The 15,152-nt window shown below is 46.7% G+C and overlaps 1 protein-coding gene across 2 annotated transcripts; it reads right to left on the reverse strand.

The window, feature by feature from the left end:
• Positions 1–2,397: 2,397 nt before the first annotated feature.
• On the reverse strand, positions 2,398–14,163 carry ZIC3 (Zic family member 3). 2 transcript variants are annotated; one of them, XR_006274360.1, is made up of 5 exons: positions 13,041–14,163; positions 11,762–11,925; positions 9,567–10,985; positions 7,803–8,390; positions 2,398–2,849 (listed from the first exon to the last, which is right to left on the reverse strand). XR_006274360.1 is itself a non-coding variant. In XM_038416359.2 (3 exons), exons 1-3 carry the CDS (start codon positions 14,062–14,064, stop codon positions 10,803–10,805), a joined length of 1,371 nt encoding a protein of 456 aa, XP_038272287.1. In that variant the 5' UTR covers positions 14,065–14,163; the 3' UTR covers positions 9,020–10,802. The 2 variants fall into 2 exon arrangements, 1 of the variants encoding a protein (XP_038272287.1); XM_038416359.2 differs by lacking the exons at positions 2,398–2,849; positions 7,803–8,390 and having other exon boundaries at positions 9,020–10,985.
• Positions 14,164–15,152: the final 989 nt, after the last annotated feature.

Consider the following 15,152-nt stretch of genomic DNA (forward strand, 5'->3'; position numbering starts at 1 on the left):
AAAGACTGTGCAAACTCTGAGTAAGGAGATCAGGACTTGGCTTTAGATACACATCTTCTGAAACCTTCAAGGACAACTAACATCTTTCCCACCTTTTGCCTCTGGTCTCCTTTTACTGCCCCTGGCCTATTTTTGCACCCTATGCCTCCTCTATTGCTCCTTTCCCAGAGCTGACTCTGTGCCCTCTTTCATGTTATCCCTCTATATCTTGATCTCCCTTGCTTACCCCACAGGCTGCACTCTCCAACTTCCCTTCCCAACAGTCACTTCTTCAATCTGTGGAACTCCTTGCTAGAGGATGTTGTGAAGGCTAAGACTACACCAGGATTCAAAAAGAACTATGTAAGTTCATGGAGGGTAGGTCCATCAATGGCTATAAGCCAGGATGGGCAGGGATGGTGTCCATAGCCTCTGTTTGCCAGAAGCTCGGCCTGGGCAACAGGGGATGGATCATTTGATGATTACCTGTTCTGTTCATTCCCTCAGTAGCACCTAGCATTGGCCACTGTCGGAAGACAGGATATTGAGCTAAATGGACCTTTGGTCTGACCCAGCATGGCCACTCTTGTGTTCTTATGTTGAAGCTTTTAGTCTAGTTCCCCAGGCAAAAGCAGCAAACAGAAACACAGGGCTCCATTCTCAATTGCCCTGCCCCTGCTGCAGTCATTCTCAGCCACATGCCGAACAATACCAAACCAGAGTAGGAGCATTTCACACCCTCTTTGCCCAAGGGTCAATAATAATAGTAAGGTGAGAGGCAGGCGAGAATCACGCCCCCAAAATACCCCTGTAATGCCCCAGCCAGATGTACACATTAGTTCCAGACTTTACTGAAGACTTTTTGGGGCCCGATTTTCACTTCCACTAAGGTTGCTTTATATTGTTCTGGCTGCGCAAAGAGTTCTTAAGTCAGTGTACACGTAATTTAGGCCCCTTTAAAGCCCCTTTACACTGTCCGAGTAAGCAACCTTAGTGCAACTGATAATCAGGTCCTTTGCCTTAAAAATTACCACCTTTGCTACCACCGATGGTAGCAACCGTGGGAGAAACATGAGAGTACAAAGGGCACATCAGGAATGTAGGCTCAGTCATCATCTTAAATGTGTGATGAATGCAAAATGACAGAGTTTCCTGATGCATAAGAAAATGTTGTGTGGCTCTGTTCTTTTACACGCACAGCACAGTAAAGTGTAAAGTTATCTTAATGCCTTGTAGCAAAAGTAACTGCATAAACACTAAAGCTCTGATCCTACAGTCAAATGGCTGTGTCTTCACAAAACCCTGTTAAAATCAGTAGAGTACAAAAGGGTTCCCTGTTGTCATCCTCATGCAGAGGATCAGTATCTAAACAACCATACACATTCCCATTTAAAGGCTTTATCTCAAACGCATTGAAGCCAATGGGAGCCTTTTTCTTGACTTTAGTGGGCTACAGACCAAGCGCTAAGCTCCGCATCCTGAAGTTCTTGTAGATCCTAAACTGTTCTTATAGACTGTAAACTCTTCAGTGCAAGGAACTGACTTTTGTGTTTGCCATGAAGCATCTAGCACACCTGTGGGCACTTTAACATAATATTTATTAATGTTATCATCTTGACTTCTGTGGGAATTTTGTCCAAAAGGGATTACAGGAAGGAGCCCCAAACACGCTGAAGTCATCTTACATTTTCAAATACTTTGCTTCGATTTTAGTATCTTTTAACAACAAAGTTGCTGACAGATGCAAAAAGGTTCCGTTTTCACTCCAAGAATACTTCAGTTTAAAAGACAGGAGAGCCACTTGTGCATTTTAATACACTTTCATATTACACATAAGTCATTTTTGTGGTGTAATGGTATGGTGCCCGCAGCTATTAATGTTTTCAGGAATTGAAAATGTTCATTGAAAGATAATGGAAACCAGACATTTAGTAACATTTTCATTTTGCATGTTAAAATATTCATAACTATGTTCATAAAACCACGTTTGTTCTCCTGATGCTCTAGCAATTGTGTTTATGAAATGCAATATTTCTTGAATGTCCCTTCTTTGCATCAATTTTTTTTGCAGAATGATATTTCATCAGATTGTGGCACTGACAATTAGCTTTTATGTAAAAGATTGGCCAAGATTAACAGCAGAAAATTACAGGAAAGAAAACATTGTCAGAACCAATAAATGTTTCACTGATGCATCTGTAACTCTTAACTTTGTACAGGACATTTGTGATGGCTTAATTCTTACACAATGACAATATTGTCAATCTGGAGGTATACATTTATTACTTTACTATAAAACAATGAAACCTAGAAATATGATACCAACAACAAAAAGTCAAGTGCTGGTAAGCTTTCAATAACAAGTGTTCTCTTTACTATATGTATATTTTCTTTTAACGTTAAGTAAAATAAATGAACATAATAAGCTCAGAGTCACTTTAGTATTACAGTTGTTCTAGTTCCTTAACAGTGTTTTAAAAAGTTGATCAAGTAGTCTTAGTCTGAAATTGGGACTATAATCGATGTAGACTTCAATGCAATGTCATCCTGATTAAAGACAGCATCACATGGACTCTACAGTAGAGTATGGTACATTTAATAAATTAAAACTGCATAGAAATTAGCATATTCATAGTAACTAGTGTTTGCATATTCATAGTAACTAGTGTTTGCAAAAGTTATCTCAACAGTTGGGCCCACTGAAATAAATGGAAAGGTTTCCACTGACTCCAGTAGATGCTGGATCAAGACCTTAATCCTCATTTGTTGGGCTCCTTTTTCTGGTGCCCAGCTTGAAACACCAAATGTAACAGGGGTAAACCTTGGTCTCACTGACAAGACAGAGTTCCCTGCATGGATCTCTTGCAAGACTAGAAGTAAACATGAAGGTGGGGGGGGGGGGAAACAGGGAGGAACAGATGACACATTTTGACTTATTTTATTTTGCATCATGTTGATTACTTATCATATATCAATTGAACGTTTATGAAAATGTCAGAGCAAATAATAGAATCCTCTTGTGAGATTTATTTTAAAATAAATGTATAGACAGATTAAAAATACAAAATATCTATAAATACTATTATAATATTGCCAGTTCTGGCAATATAACACACACACACACACACACACGGCACGCCTATGCAACCCCTGCAGGGACTTTCTGCAATTGTTACAACATTTTGCAAAGCAAACAGTTCTTGTAGGCTAGAAATGCACACAGCCCTTAAGGTGTGTGAACCAAAGTATTGAGGGTTTATTTTACTGACAATACTACCAGCAAGGAGCCATGTCCTGGACTGGGATACACAGAGCAGCACATCCATTGCTGATCCTGCAACATAATGAGCTCCCTCAACTCCCATTGAAATGAACAGGAGTTGAGAATGCATGGCAGGATAAGGCTCTAGGCATGTAGGCTACCCAGTGGAACAGTGTTTATTCCACAGAGTACACTGGGCGTAGGGTGACCAGATGCCCCAATTTTATAGGGACAATCCCGATTTTGGGGTCTTTTTCTTATATAGGCTCCTATTGCCCCCCACCCCCGTCCCGATTTTTCACACTTGCTGTCTTGGTCACCCTAACTGGGCTGAGGAGGACTGGTTCACCTTCCTGCTCCTGCCATACCAGGTGCAGCCATATAACAGAAAGAGAGACATGCTGGAAGCAGGGTGTGTCAGGAATCAAATGCAGTGAGGGCCTGATCCAAACCCCATTGAAGTCAATGGAAAGATTACCATGGTCTTCAGGTCAGGGCCCTTATCTACATGTTAAATATCCAAAATGGCTGCATAACAGCCATTTTGTATCTCTGGAATTAATGCAGGTTCAAACCAGGAGCTTCTGCCCTTCTGAAAAAGTCCAAAGATATGGGAAGTAATGTATATACAGTACAACCACCCACATTTAACCTCAGGGTGTCTGAGCTATTAAAGCCTGCCTCACACCGTCCTTAACTTCCCTCATAGCCAGATAGGTGTGTGCCTCTTGTTGTTACGCAGGATGTAAGGCTGGCTCCCGGCTTACTCTCATGCATAGCCTTTGTCTTTGCAAAGGAGTACACCCTGAGATTTTAATGAAAGTATGTGATCAGGCCCTACAAAAAAGAATTTGTCCAACTTCATGCATGGCTAGCTTCACACGTGGCTCATTACAAAGCCTAGGTTTAGCAATTCAACAGCTGATGCTACTGAACAAGCTGGCAACACAAAAACACTGAGCTAAACGCTTTTTTTTTTTATTAAACTTTCCTTGCTTGCAAACTGATGGAATCAAGCAGCATGTGTGTACTTAAAATATCTAAAGAGCAGAATACCTTGTTTACTGAGCATCAAACTCAGCATCCCACAATCAAAACTGGGGGGGGGGGGGGGGAAGAAATAGCTCAGTGGTTTGAGCATTGGCCTGCTAAACTCAGGATTGTGAGCTCAATCCTTGAGGGGGCCATTTGGGATCTGGGGCAAAAATTGGGGATTGGTCCTGCCTTGAGCAGGGAGTCGGACTAGATGACCTCCTGAGGTCCCTTCCAACCCTGAGATTCTATGAAAATATATCTGCTCACTCCTCAGACTGCTCACATACCTAAACTCTGCATACAGAGCTCCCACTGGCATCACAGAGCTAGGGAGAAGATGGCCTTAATCACCCTTCCTTCGGGAGCCAAATCTGCCTAGACTAGGTTCCAAGCTCTTGTGAATATTCTCATTGGCTTTGATTACATGAATAAGCATGTTCAGGTTCACCCCGGTATGCATTTGCAGGAAACAGCCTATATTTTTAACCAATGCTAATGTTGTAGCAAGGTTAAACAAGTGTTTTATTTCAACTGATGTGCAGATTAGCCAGTCTGCATCTAATTATTGGTATTTACAGGCAGCAGAGTTTTAAGATTATTTTTCTGCAGAAAATGCAACCTATCTCCTGAAGCCTTCCTCCCCAAAACAGTAATACATCTCTGCGGAGACATTCTCCCACATAATTAGATTGACCATAGTAACAGCATTTGTGTTGGGGCGGTTCATCAGCACAATTGGGAGAGTCAGTCTAGTTGAAAGAGCACTAGCTAATATGCAGTGTTTTTAGATTAGAAACATTATGAAAAAGACGACCGGCAACGTGCACAATAGAACAGCACTCATCGCTCCAGAAACAAGAGTTTTATAGCCAAAATAGCGACTATAGGAACTTAATTAATGGTGCGGCAGTACTGAGACATGGCAGCACAACTAGTTCGCATGCCTTCAAACTGTGTGCAACCACAAGCTGCTTAAAGCATACACAAACCTTTAAACAAAATATGATTTTCATAAACTCGCAGCTAAGGTCTGCAAATATGCAAAAACAATCATACCTGCAAAGGGACCAGATTATTCACGGATCATAAAGCACAGCAGAAGAGGAATGGGGATGGCTGGTCAGCTGCTTTTGCTTAGATTCTTTATTATGCAACGAAACCTTGTTACTGCTTTTAAAAAACTTCCTGGGGTCTGTATAGTTTGGGTAAAATCCTGCTAAGCTTACTCTTGCAAGCAAGTCCAGAGTCAGTAACTGCATTGGAGCCCTCAGCATGAAACAGTCCCTTTCTTTCAAGTTCCCTTTCTTTGTAAATGCCGGGACGCTACTTGGGTAATGCACTTGGAGAAGAAAGGCAGAGCCATTATTAATTATGATGCACTGAAAGCTGAACTAGCATGGCACCAACAATACAGGAGACATCTTTTAACCCCTCCCCCGTCCACATGCCAGCAAAATAAATAAATAAATAAATAAATAAAATACGCTGGCCATGGAAAGCCACTGAAGTTAACGGGACGCTGAGTGTGATCAGGGACCGCGGCCATGAGCAGGGTGGCCACAACCCCAAGCATTTGACTTCCCCAAGTCCTCAGATTTACGTCAATAAAATCAGGATTTTTTTTTTAAATAAACGATAAATGCCGGCCCATTGGGGTGCGCTGGCTTCCCCGTCAGCCTTGCCTCTGCAAGCAGGAGAGCTAGAAACTCACGGGTTTTTTTGGTAATGAGAGCTGAGGATCTCTGGCTCCGGGGCTGGGGCTTGGAAGAAGGGGAAATCCCCCAGCCAGTACTGCAGGATAAAAACCAGGGGAGTTGCCAACGCGGCTTGGGCCCGCATTCGCTGGAGCGGGCCCCCTTTGCAGCTCCCCCCATGGCCCCGGGGACAGTGCAGCAAACAGGCAGCTTCGGCGAGCCAAGGCCGGGATGGGGCTGCCGGCCCCAAGCACATGGAGGCGGCTCAGGCTGCACGATGCACCCAGCCCGCTCCAGGGCAATTGGGGGAGGTCCACCCCTCCCCTCTCTTTACCCTGCTGGTGCAGCTGTTTTGGGGGGGCAGCCCGGGGCGACCTCAAGTCCCGCAGAGCCTTCCCTACCCGGGGAGGGGCGAAGCAGCCACGTGCCCCCCCACCCCAGACACCCCGGGGAGCAGGTGCCCCGGCCCAGCCCTCCGCCATGGGGCTCCCCCCAGCACAACGCTTGCGCCGGTGTCCCGGTGGGAGGAACAGTGGGGCGTCGGCGCTTTCAAAGCGGCTTGAAAGGGAAGCGGCGGGGGGAGGGGCAGGTCCCGGTCCCCCTCGGGGTAGCCCCAGCCCGCAGAGCCAGGAGACCCCCCCGGCGGGGACTGCTGCTCCCCAGGACCCCCGGCTGGGCTGGGGGGGCGCTGCTGCCAGCTGCAAACCTGCGCCCCTCCCCCAGACAAATACCCCTCCTTGCTTAGCAGCCGGGTTCCCGAGCCAGAGTGTCCCCCCGACATACTAATGGGGAGGGGAAGAGGGGGGCTGGGTGGCAGCAGCCCCCCCTCCCCCGGGCGGTGCCTCGCTGAGGAAAGGCCGGTTCCACCGGGCCAGGGTTAAGCCCCGGCTACAAATAAACCGGGGCTTTGGTGCCGCAGGATGGGAGCGTGACTCTCGGTGTAAATCAAAATAGGAGCCTATCCGGGCTGCCCGCCCTGGGGGCTGCGCTCCAGCCAGAGGGCGGTTCAGCGGGGCTGGAGTCCCCGAGCCAGCAAGCCGGGGCGGGCCGGGCGATCCTCCTAGAGCCAGCAGCCTCCAGGCAGGGGATCCTCTGGGCCGGGCCGATTTGGTACCATTCCCTCTCCCACGGATTTAGAGAGAGAGCCCCGCCCCCTTGCGATTCCCCCCCTTGCTTTTGGGGGGCAGCGACTTAGCCCCCGAGACACACCCACCACTTGTTGGCATATCCCCGTGCGCTCCGGGAGGCCGCGCCGCCGCCTTTCCAGCCCCCCCACTTCCCGGCGCTCCGAGTCCTTTCCTCCCCCAGGCGCCCGCAGGCTCAAAGCGGAGGCTCGGAAGACGGGCCAGGCCGAGCTTAACAAGCACCGGGATGCTTCCGGAGCTGCAACAACAACAAAAAGCGTCTGGCAGCATTTAAGAGATTTGCAACGTCGGAAATCCAGCCCGCAGCCCGGGCCAGCGACCCTGTCTTAACGCTCAGAAAGCTATTCCAAAATCCAATGGCCAATAGCAGGGCGCTCCTGACACAGTATTTGAATGGACATCTCAGTTAAACCGAACCGATCTGCATTTAGAGATTTATTTTACAGGTCCAGTGTCAGGACGGTGAACACGCAAAACTCCTTAACTTACTATTAAAAGAGCATTTTTAAAATGAACATGGAGAATTGTCTGGTGACCTTTACGTGACTGGGAAAGGTTCAGAAAATGTAAAAAAAAAAAAAAAAAAAAAAAAAATTAAAAAAGCTGCATTGAATTGTCACGCGGCAACAATCTATTGCATTTAGTCTTTATTTTATTAGCAGCATGCTGCAATACAAAACGCCTCACCTTGGGCTTTTTCTTTATTTTGCAGCGTGTCACAGGGCTACTTGCTTCAGTGTAAAGTTGAGAACTTTAGTGGTGCAGGGTTTCTAGTCCGTTGCCTTGCGGTTCAAGACTGCTCTGTATATCGCAAAAGAAATATTTAGCTCCACAGAAGAAATCGAAATGCATTTTTTAAAATCAAAGATAATTCTTTCACGTGGGAAAAGTAGGACATGGAAAAGAGCACTGTAGAAAGTGGCGAACTAGTCCTCATTTTGGAAGTGCAGGCATCGTGTCAAAGATCGTAATCGATCTGCTTGGGCTCAGACGTTATTTCCGATAAACTTTTCCTCCTTTTTTTAAAACGATTTGTGCATTTGATCTAAGTTGCCTAAGAAATCCTAAAGCAAGAAGTAAACAAACAGTATTTTCAGTCCAGCCCTTCCCAGTGTCAAGTTCAAGATGGGACTGTCTGGGGGAAATCCAGACATGAAAGGTGCAGCAGGGCTCCCATCAAATTACTCACATCCTTAGAGCTAGGGGGGAAATGCTAACAGTTTACGTATGTACACAAATGGTGATAGTCAGTAACGCATCATATATTGTTAAATCCTGCAGATAAGATATTACAATTAGTTCATTTTAATCACAAGCTTAGGAAGACAAATACAATCTATTTTTAATTTCCAATCCCAATACTTCTGGAAAGATGACATCTTTTATTAATTAAAAATGAACGGGGCTGTATTTTAACCTTGAGAAAGTTAAACAAAGCACAGGATGGTCCAAATGCAAAATGAATATTAGAAACAGCAGTCTACTCCAATCTGTGTATATATTCTAAGATTTTAAGTTTTCAAAACTCGGAGAAAAAACCAAAACAGTGGATTCATTAATTGTTTACATCAACCAAGATCATCTGATACAAATGAAAAATATTAAATATTTGGTGCAGGGGGAAGTATGGAGGGAGGGAAGGTTTTGGTTTTTCTTGTTTTGTTTTTCAGTAGTAATTTATCAAGCTAACATTTCTCTCTTAAATTCTTCAATCTTTTTCCCATTTCCTGCCTTTCATTTCCTATTCATTTCTTAAATACTGTCCCTGTTCACATACTGCCTTCATTACTAACCTAAAAGTAGAAACCAAAAACTAAATATATAAACATACCATCCTAAATTTCATGTATAAAGTGAAAACTGAAAAATCTTTTAAAACATTTAATTATCAAACAGATATTAGTTTTCTAGAATTGTGTATATGCTCAGTTAGGATGTTCCTTTGGCCAAAGAAAATAAATATCCAGATTAGAATTTTATTACAAAACAATTGTATTTAATATGTTACTGATTTTAATGGAAATAATTCATCAGCATCTCTCTACAACTCATTAAGTCTGAAAATATATTTGTCAAAGAATTTCTATAGCGTTTCTAAAAAAAACTATTGAAGTCATCATAGGGTTGGCTATATAGAATAATTTTGGTAACTGTGTATTGGTTATATACAGCCAAACAAATCCCCTTTTTCTTCCTTTTCTATAACTCGGATAAACTATAATTCTTTTAAGGAGCACTTACTTTAATCTGAAGTAAACACATGGAACTGGCTCTTTTACTCACCACCCAGCTATTTCAGATTCATGCTAAACCTCTTAAAAGCATATATATATAGATACAGAGATAGAGAGAGGTGGGTGTGTATATCCATCCATCTATGGAGACATATGCATGCCTTTCTGCATAGGGTAAAAAGGAGCCACACACAAAGATAAAACTCATTGCATTTACCTTCTGATGTTTACGGATCAGCACTGGGAGTCCTAAATGCAGCTCCTCTTCTTTGAAGTGCAAGATAGAGACACGTCATGGACCCTCACAGGACAGGTCAGTAATATTTGATTCGCTGGCAGAAAGTGCAGAAACAAACATATGAAGCTCGAGGTGAAAACAAACCATTGGGATGTGGGAGCGGAGATGAGGAAAAACAACAACGACCCTCATTCCCCTATTGAAAGAAACAGTGTATATTGCTAGCCTGCAATAGGGAAACCAATTCCTATAAAGAATGGTAATGAGATACAAACACTTTGATATGTAGTTACTTGGCCAGTGCTGGGTGCAAAGAGTAGTTCACAAAGCGATAAGGAAATACAAAACAGTGGTTCAAAAACTATTCCATTGTGTTCTTCCAAAAACAATAAACTTTTAATGCTAAAGCAGTTATAACCAAAAACTGTACAGAGTTTTGTAATTTTTTTGTTGGGTTTTTTTTTGTTGGGTTTTTTTTTTTGTTAGAAAACACTCCCCGACCCCACCCCCCATAAATATTGTTCAGTTCCCGGCACTTCGTATCAATAATTAAATTACAAACGATAAATATGGCATCATGGATATGTATTTACAAAAAAAAGGTATTACAAAAAGGCAACTGTTTTACTAAACGGTCACAATCTGGGTAGAATAACACCACAGCCTCATCTTGAAAAATACCGGACGAACCCATCAGACGAGAATACATTCACAAGTATAATGCTTTGAGAGAGAGAGATAGAGAGAGAGAGAGAGAGATTCAAGACATAACAGGACTTTGGCACGGTTTAAGAATGTGAGTTTAAACAATCACCACTAAGGCGAAGGAGAATTTTCATCCTCATGTCAGCATCCCACCGAAGGAAGAAAAAGCCAAAAAAGGAGAGAGACGATAATAAAAAAATAAAAAACAGTGTTCAAATGAAGGGAGAAGGAGAGGCGATTGGAAGAGGGAAGAGAGAAAAAAAAATCAAAGAAATTACTGCAAATGCCAAAACCAAACAAAAAAAATCCAATCCTGAGAAAAGGACATAGCTAGTCCAGCGTCTGGATCTTGCAAAAAAAAATTAAAAACCCTTTCCTGGATAATTGCAATGAACTGGATGTAGCCCTGTACGGTTGTTTGCCTGAAAACTCCATTTCCCTGTGATTGATTTTCCGTTTTCCTTCGAATTCATTTGGTCCAGTCTACAGTTAAGCTCGGCTGCTCTGTCCTTAGACGTACCATTCGTTAAAATTGGGTGGAAGTCCGGGGTTGTGGCTTGTGTTACTCTGAAGGACTGATGGAGGACTTTTAGTAGAGTCTTTACTGTTAGCAGAACTTATAGCGGGCGGAGTGGACGATTCGTAGCCTGAACTGGCAGCTGGGGAGGAATCTGACCCTTGCGATTCGTGAACCTAAAAGGAACAGATATAATATGAGAAATATCATGGCACACCGAGGCTACTCAGTCAAAGTAGCTGAGTTCCAACACTCCAAACAGCGCAGGAAGACTCAGGTAAGTATTTACACTTCCTACGTGACTACAGGAATACAGACAACAAATCATACATTATTCGGGGAATGGAAAACTTATCCATGCAGCTGTGATACGGTAGTTTTAAAGCGAGTTTTCTCCCTCCCTGCCTCCTCACTGACAAGCTGAAAATATCTCCCCCCCCCCACCACCACCATTTATGCCAGCTAGTTATTAGATTTTGATTGTGGAAATGCCAGGTATTGACCTGAACATATCGTTTAAGAATGTTCAGCATTGGTTGTTGATGTCAAAGTTTTTAAAAACATGCTAATACTTTCTTCGCCAGTAATCGTTAGTAGCTACATATCGCTCACTGAAGAGCTGTAGGACATGTTTTTCTATTCGGTCTGTGGAACAAGAAAAGAAAGAATGCAATTTACCCAAACGACTGTTATTACTGAAAGGGCCTAGCTATCAATTACAGCCTGAACTGTGAGATAAGAGCGAAAATACACAGTCCTACTGATAATTTTTATCAATCGGAGACGAATGTAAAATGCTGTTAACATAAATCTTTCCGAATGGGTGAATTGTGTCATCCTAAAGCAGCACCGATCATTGTTCAAATGTAGGTTAAGGGGGTGGGGGGGAAGAGAGAGAGAACAGGCTCCGAGATGATATTTAGTAACAGTAAAGCGATCAAGAGTTAATTACCTTCATGTGTTTCCTAAGAGAGCTGGGGTGCGTGTAAGACTTGTCACACACTTTACAGATATAAGGCTTGTCTGAAGTGTGTACGTGCATGTGCTTCTTTCTGTCACTACTGTTCGCAAAACGTCTATCACAGCCTTCAAATTCACACTTAAAAGGTTTTTCACCTGCAAAATTCAGAAAGGGTTAAAGGACGCTACAGAGGAAAGGTTCACTTTGATTCCCCGCTAGCGGATCGGTCACGTTGGCAACTCGCTTAAAACAATTTGCTGCAGAGTGGAAGACAGACACTCTCTTGGCTTTCGTCCGTCATCTCTCAAACCGTTTCCCTTCAATGTCAGTGGAAACGCACCAAGCATCAACACTTTTCTTTTTTCCCTTAATTATTTAACTTTTCTTTCCCTTCAACCCCCTCCTTTCCCAAGCTTTACCCCTCAAACACCTCGGTTGAGGTAGTATGCACACACACATACACACAAAAAAGGATCAGACAATAGGATTTGTTACGTTACAGTTAAATTCAATCCGTCCTTTGTTACTTTTAATTTGCCTCTTTCAAATGCAACGGTTGTGCTAAGCGAAGTGTTAAAGGCAGACTACCAGTACTTGATGTGGGGGGGGGGGGCGCAAATCTAGATAAATTCTGGAGCAACAGACAGTTTTACAAGATGTGCTCAACAAGAAGGAAAATGTGTGGGTTTCCTGCCTTTTCTAGTTTTACTTCACTTTTGTGGAGATCTGAATTGAAGACAGAGTTCCAAATAAAAATACTTTGACAAAAGTATCACTGATTTAATTAGGAGATGTGCCAGTCAAGACTAAAAAAGAACGGAAGTAACCGAAAATTAGATTGAATTAGCATTTGTATGGTTTCCTTAACAGAATGTACGCAGAGAGCTAAATCGTATGTAAAGCAATCCACACAAAACAATTTCTCTTTGCCTCATATAAACCCCAAAACCGAGCCAACAAAAAAAATCGGACAAAATCTTCTCTCTGTCAAGCTAGACTATAGAGAAATAGGCGATTGCTCTTCTTGGACTGAAATTTACAAGCGCGTGGAACATGCGGATGTTAAACTACCCAAACTCACAGAGTGAGAAGTTTTAAAGAACCGCGAACAAAATGTTACTTAGCTCCAAACTGGGGAAAGTAGCATTTGATTCCCGCTTTTCGGTCTCTCACGGTGGGATCGATGGGGGGAGTATTTGGATTTGAGGGGGGTTCTTTAATTCCCACCGTTTCATAATTCATGCACCCCGTTTTTCGTCTCCCTCCTTACCTGTGTGCGTCCTTTTGTGGATCTTCAGATTCTCGGACCGGGCAAAGATTTTCCCGCAGCCTGGGAACGGGCAAGGGAACGGTTTTTCCCCCGTGTGAACCCGAATGTGGTTCACCAGTTTGTATTTCGCCTTGAAGGACTTGCCTTCCCTCGGACATTCCTCCCAGTAGCAGATGTGGTTGTTCTGCTCCGGCCCCCCGACATGCTCCATCGTCACATGGGTGACCAGTTCGTGCATGGTAGTGAATGTCCGGTCGCAGCTCTTTTTGGGGCGGTTGATCTGGCTCTCCTCGACCCACTTGCAGGACAGCTCTTGCTTGATGGGCTGGCGCATGTAGCGGAAGAAAGCCCCCGGGCCGTGGTGGTGATGGGCCGCCACGTTCATGCCCATATTCATGTTCATGGGGGTGTAGTTGTGGAACTGGGCGCCGGCGTACGGGTCCGTGCGGGGGCTGGAGACGGCCCGGTAAGGGTCGGGCCGGCCGAAGAGATCCCCCCGCAGCCCCAGGTGCATCTGCCCGCTCTCCACGTGCCCGCCGGGCGAGGTGTGGCTGGGGCCCTGCTCGTGCAGCCCCGGGAAGAGCAGGTAGCCCGGGCTCTCCGCGATGCCCGGCGCCCCGTGCAGGCTGCCGGGGGAGCCGCCGAAGATGCTGTGCTGGGCGCCCCCGGAGGCGGCCTCCCCCAGGCCGGAGCCCCGCTGGCGGAAGAGAAAGTCCCGCGTGGAGTTGAAGGCGGCGGCCGCGCCCCCGTAGGCGGGCACCTGGCCGGCGTGGTGGTGGTGGTGGTGGTGCCCCAGCGCGTTGGCATAGCCCGAGCCCTGCGGGGTGAAGGCCGAGCTCTGCCCGGACGAGAGCTCGTGGGCGGCCGGGCTGAGCTTAAAGGCCGCCGCGTGCGAGGCGTCGGCGAAGGGGCTCAGCCCCATCCCGGCGTCGCCGCGGCTGGGCCCCTCGGGGTGGCGGGGGGCCCCGAAGCCCCCGACTCCCAGGGCGGGGAACTGCGCCCCCCCGTCCAGCAGCATGGCCATGGAGGCGGGCGGGCGGGCGCCCGAGGGAGGGTCCCCCGCAACACACTGGGCCGGGCGCGGGGGGACGAGCTCATGCACCGCGGGCGGGCGGCGGACGGGACACAGCCCCACGCGACACCGCCCCACGCGCGCCCGGCTGGGGGCTGCCACGCGCCGCGCCGCGCCGCGCCGCGCCGCGCCCCCCGTCCCCGGGCAGCGCCGCGCACCCCAGTCCGGCCCCTCCGCTCCCGCCCGGCAACGTCCTTGGACTGCTACCCTCCAGCGCGCGCTCCCCGCACATAAACCCACTCGGGAGGCAGCCCGCGGCCAGCCAATGGGGAGCCGGCTGGCAAGGCGTCACCTGACCCCCGGCCGGCCCGCCCATTGGCCGCGCCGCCCGTGAGTGGCAGCCTTTAACATTGACTCTGGCCGCTCGCGCCGCGGCCGGCGCGCTGATTGGCCCGCCCGGGTTTAGCGACTCGCAGGTGAGGTTAAAGGGTGCCCGCGAGCCCTCACGTTTTGTTGACTTGCCCGGCTCTTGGGGCGCGCGGGAGCGGCCGGGGGCTGGGAGCGCATTAAAGGGGCCTCCCGCCCGAGCTAGGCGGAGCTCCCGGCTTCTCCCCGGTCCCGGGCTTGCCTCCCGGTCCCCTCTTCCTTCCGCTCGGGGCCCGGGATCCCACGCCGTCGCCCCCCTCCCCGCATCCCCCCGCGTCTGCTTCCCCCCACGTGTTAAAGCGTCCCGGTTGGGCTGGGTTGGGGGATTTTTTTTTTTGGGGGGGGGGGGTTTGGTTTTTGTTTTAAAGAAACAAATAAACCAAGAAACGCGTGGGGAGCCGCGAACGGGCCAAAGGAGAGATCAAAAGACACAGAGAGCAACGGGATAGCGGCTGTAGCCCTTCGCTTGTGAGATCCAGCTGCTGAAAAACGGCACCTTGATTGGAAGTCGTAAATCTCTCGGGCTATTAAAAAGAAAAGATTTAAAAACGAATAAAAATTAAGGCGGCATAAATCAGAGCGGCTCGCCAAACGCTGGCCTGCTCGCTTTTCCTGCGGGCGGGGGCGGGGGGAGACTGAACGGCCTCGACTTTAAAGCGATTGTATTTAGGGGC

This window comes from Dermochelys coriacea, chromosome 9 (genome assembly GCF_009764565.3).
Source record: "Dermochelys coriacea isolate rDerCor1 chromosome 9, rDerCor1.pri.v4, whole genome shotgun sequence".
NCBI classification, from domain to species: Eukaryota; Metazoa; Chordata; order Testudines; family Dermochelyidae; genus Dermochelys; species Dermochelys coriacea.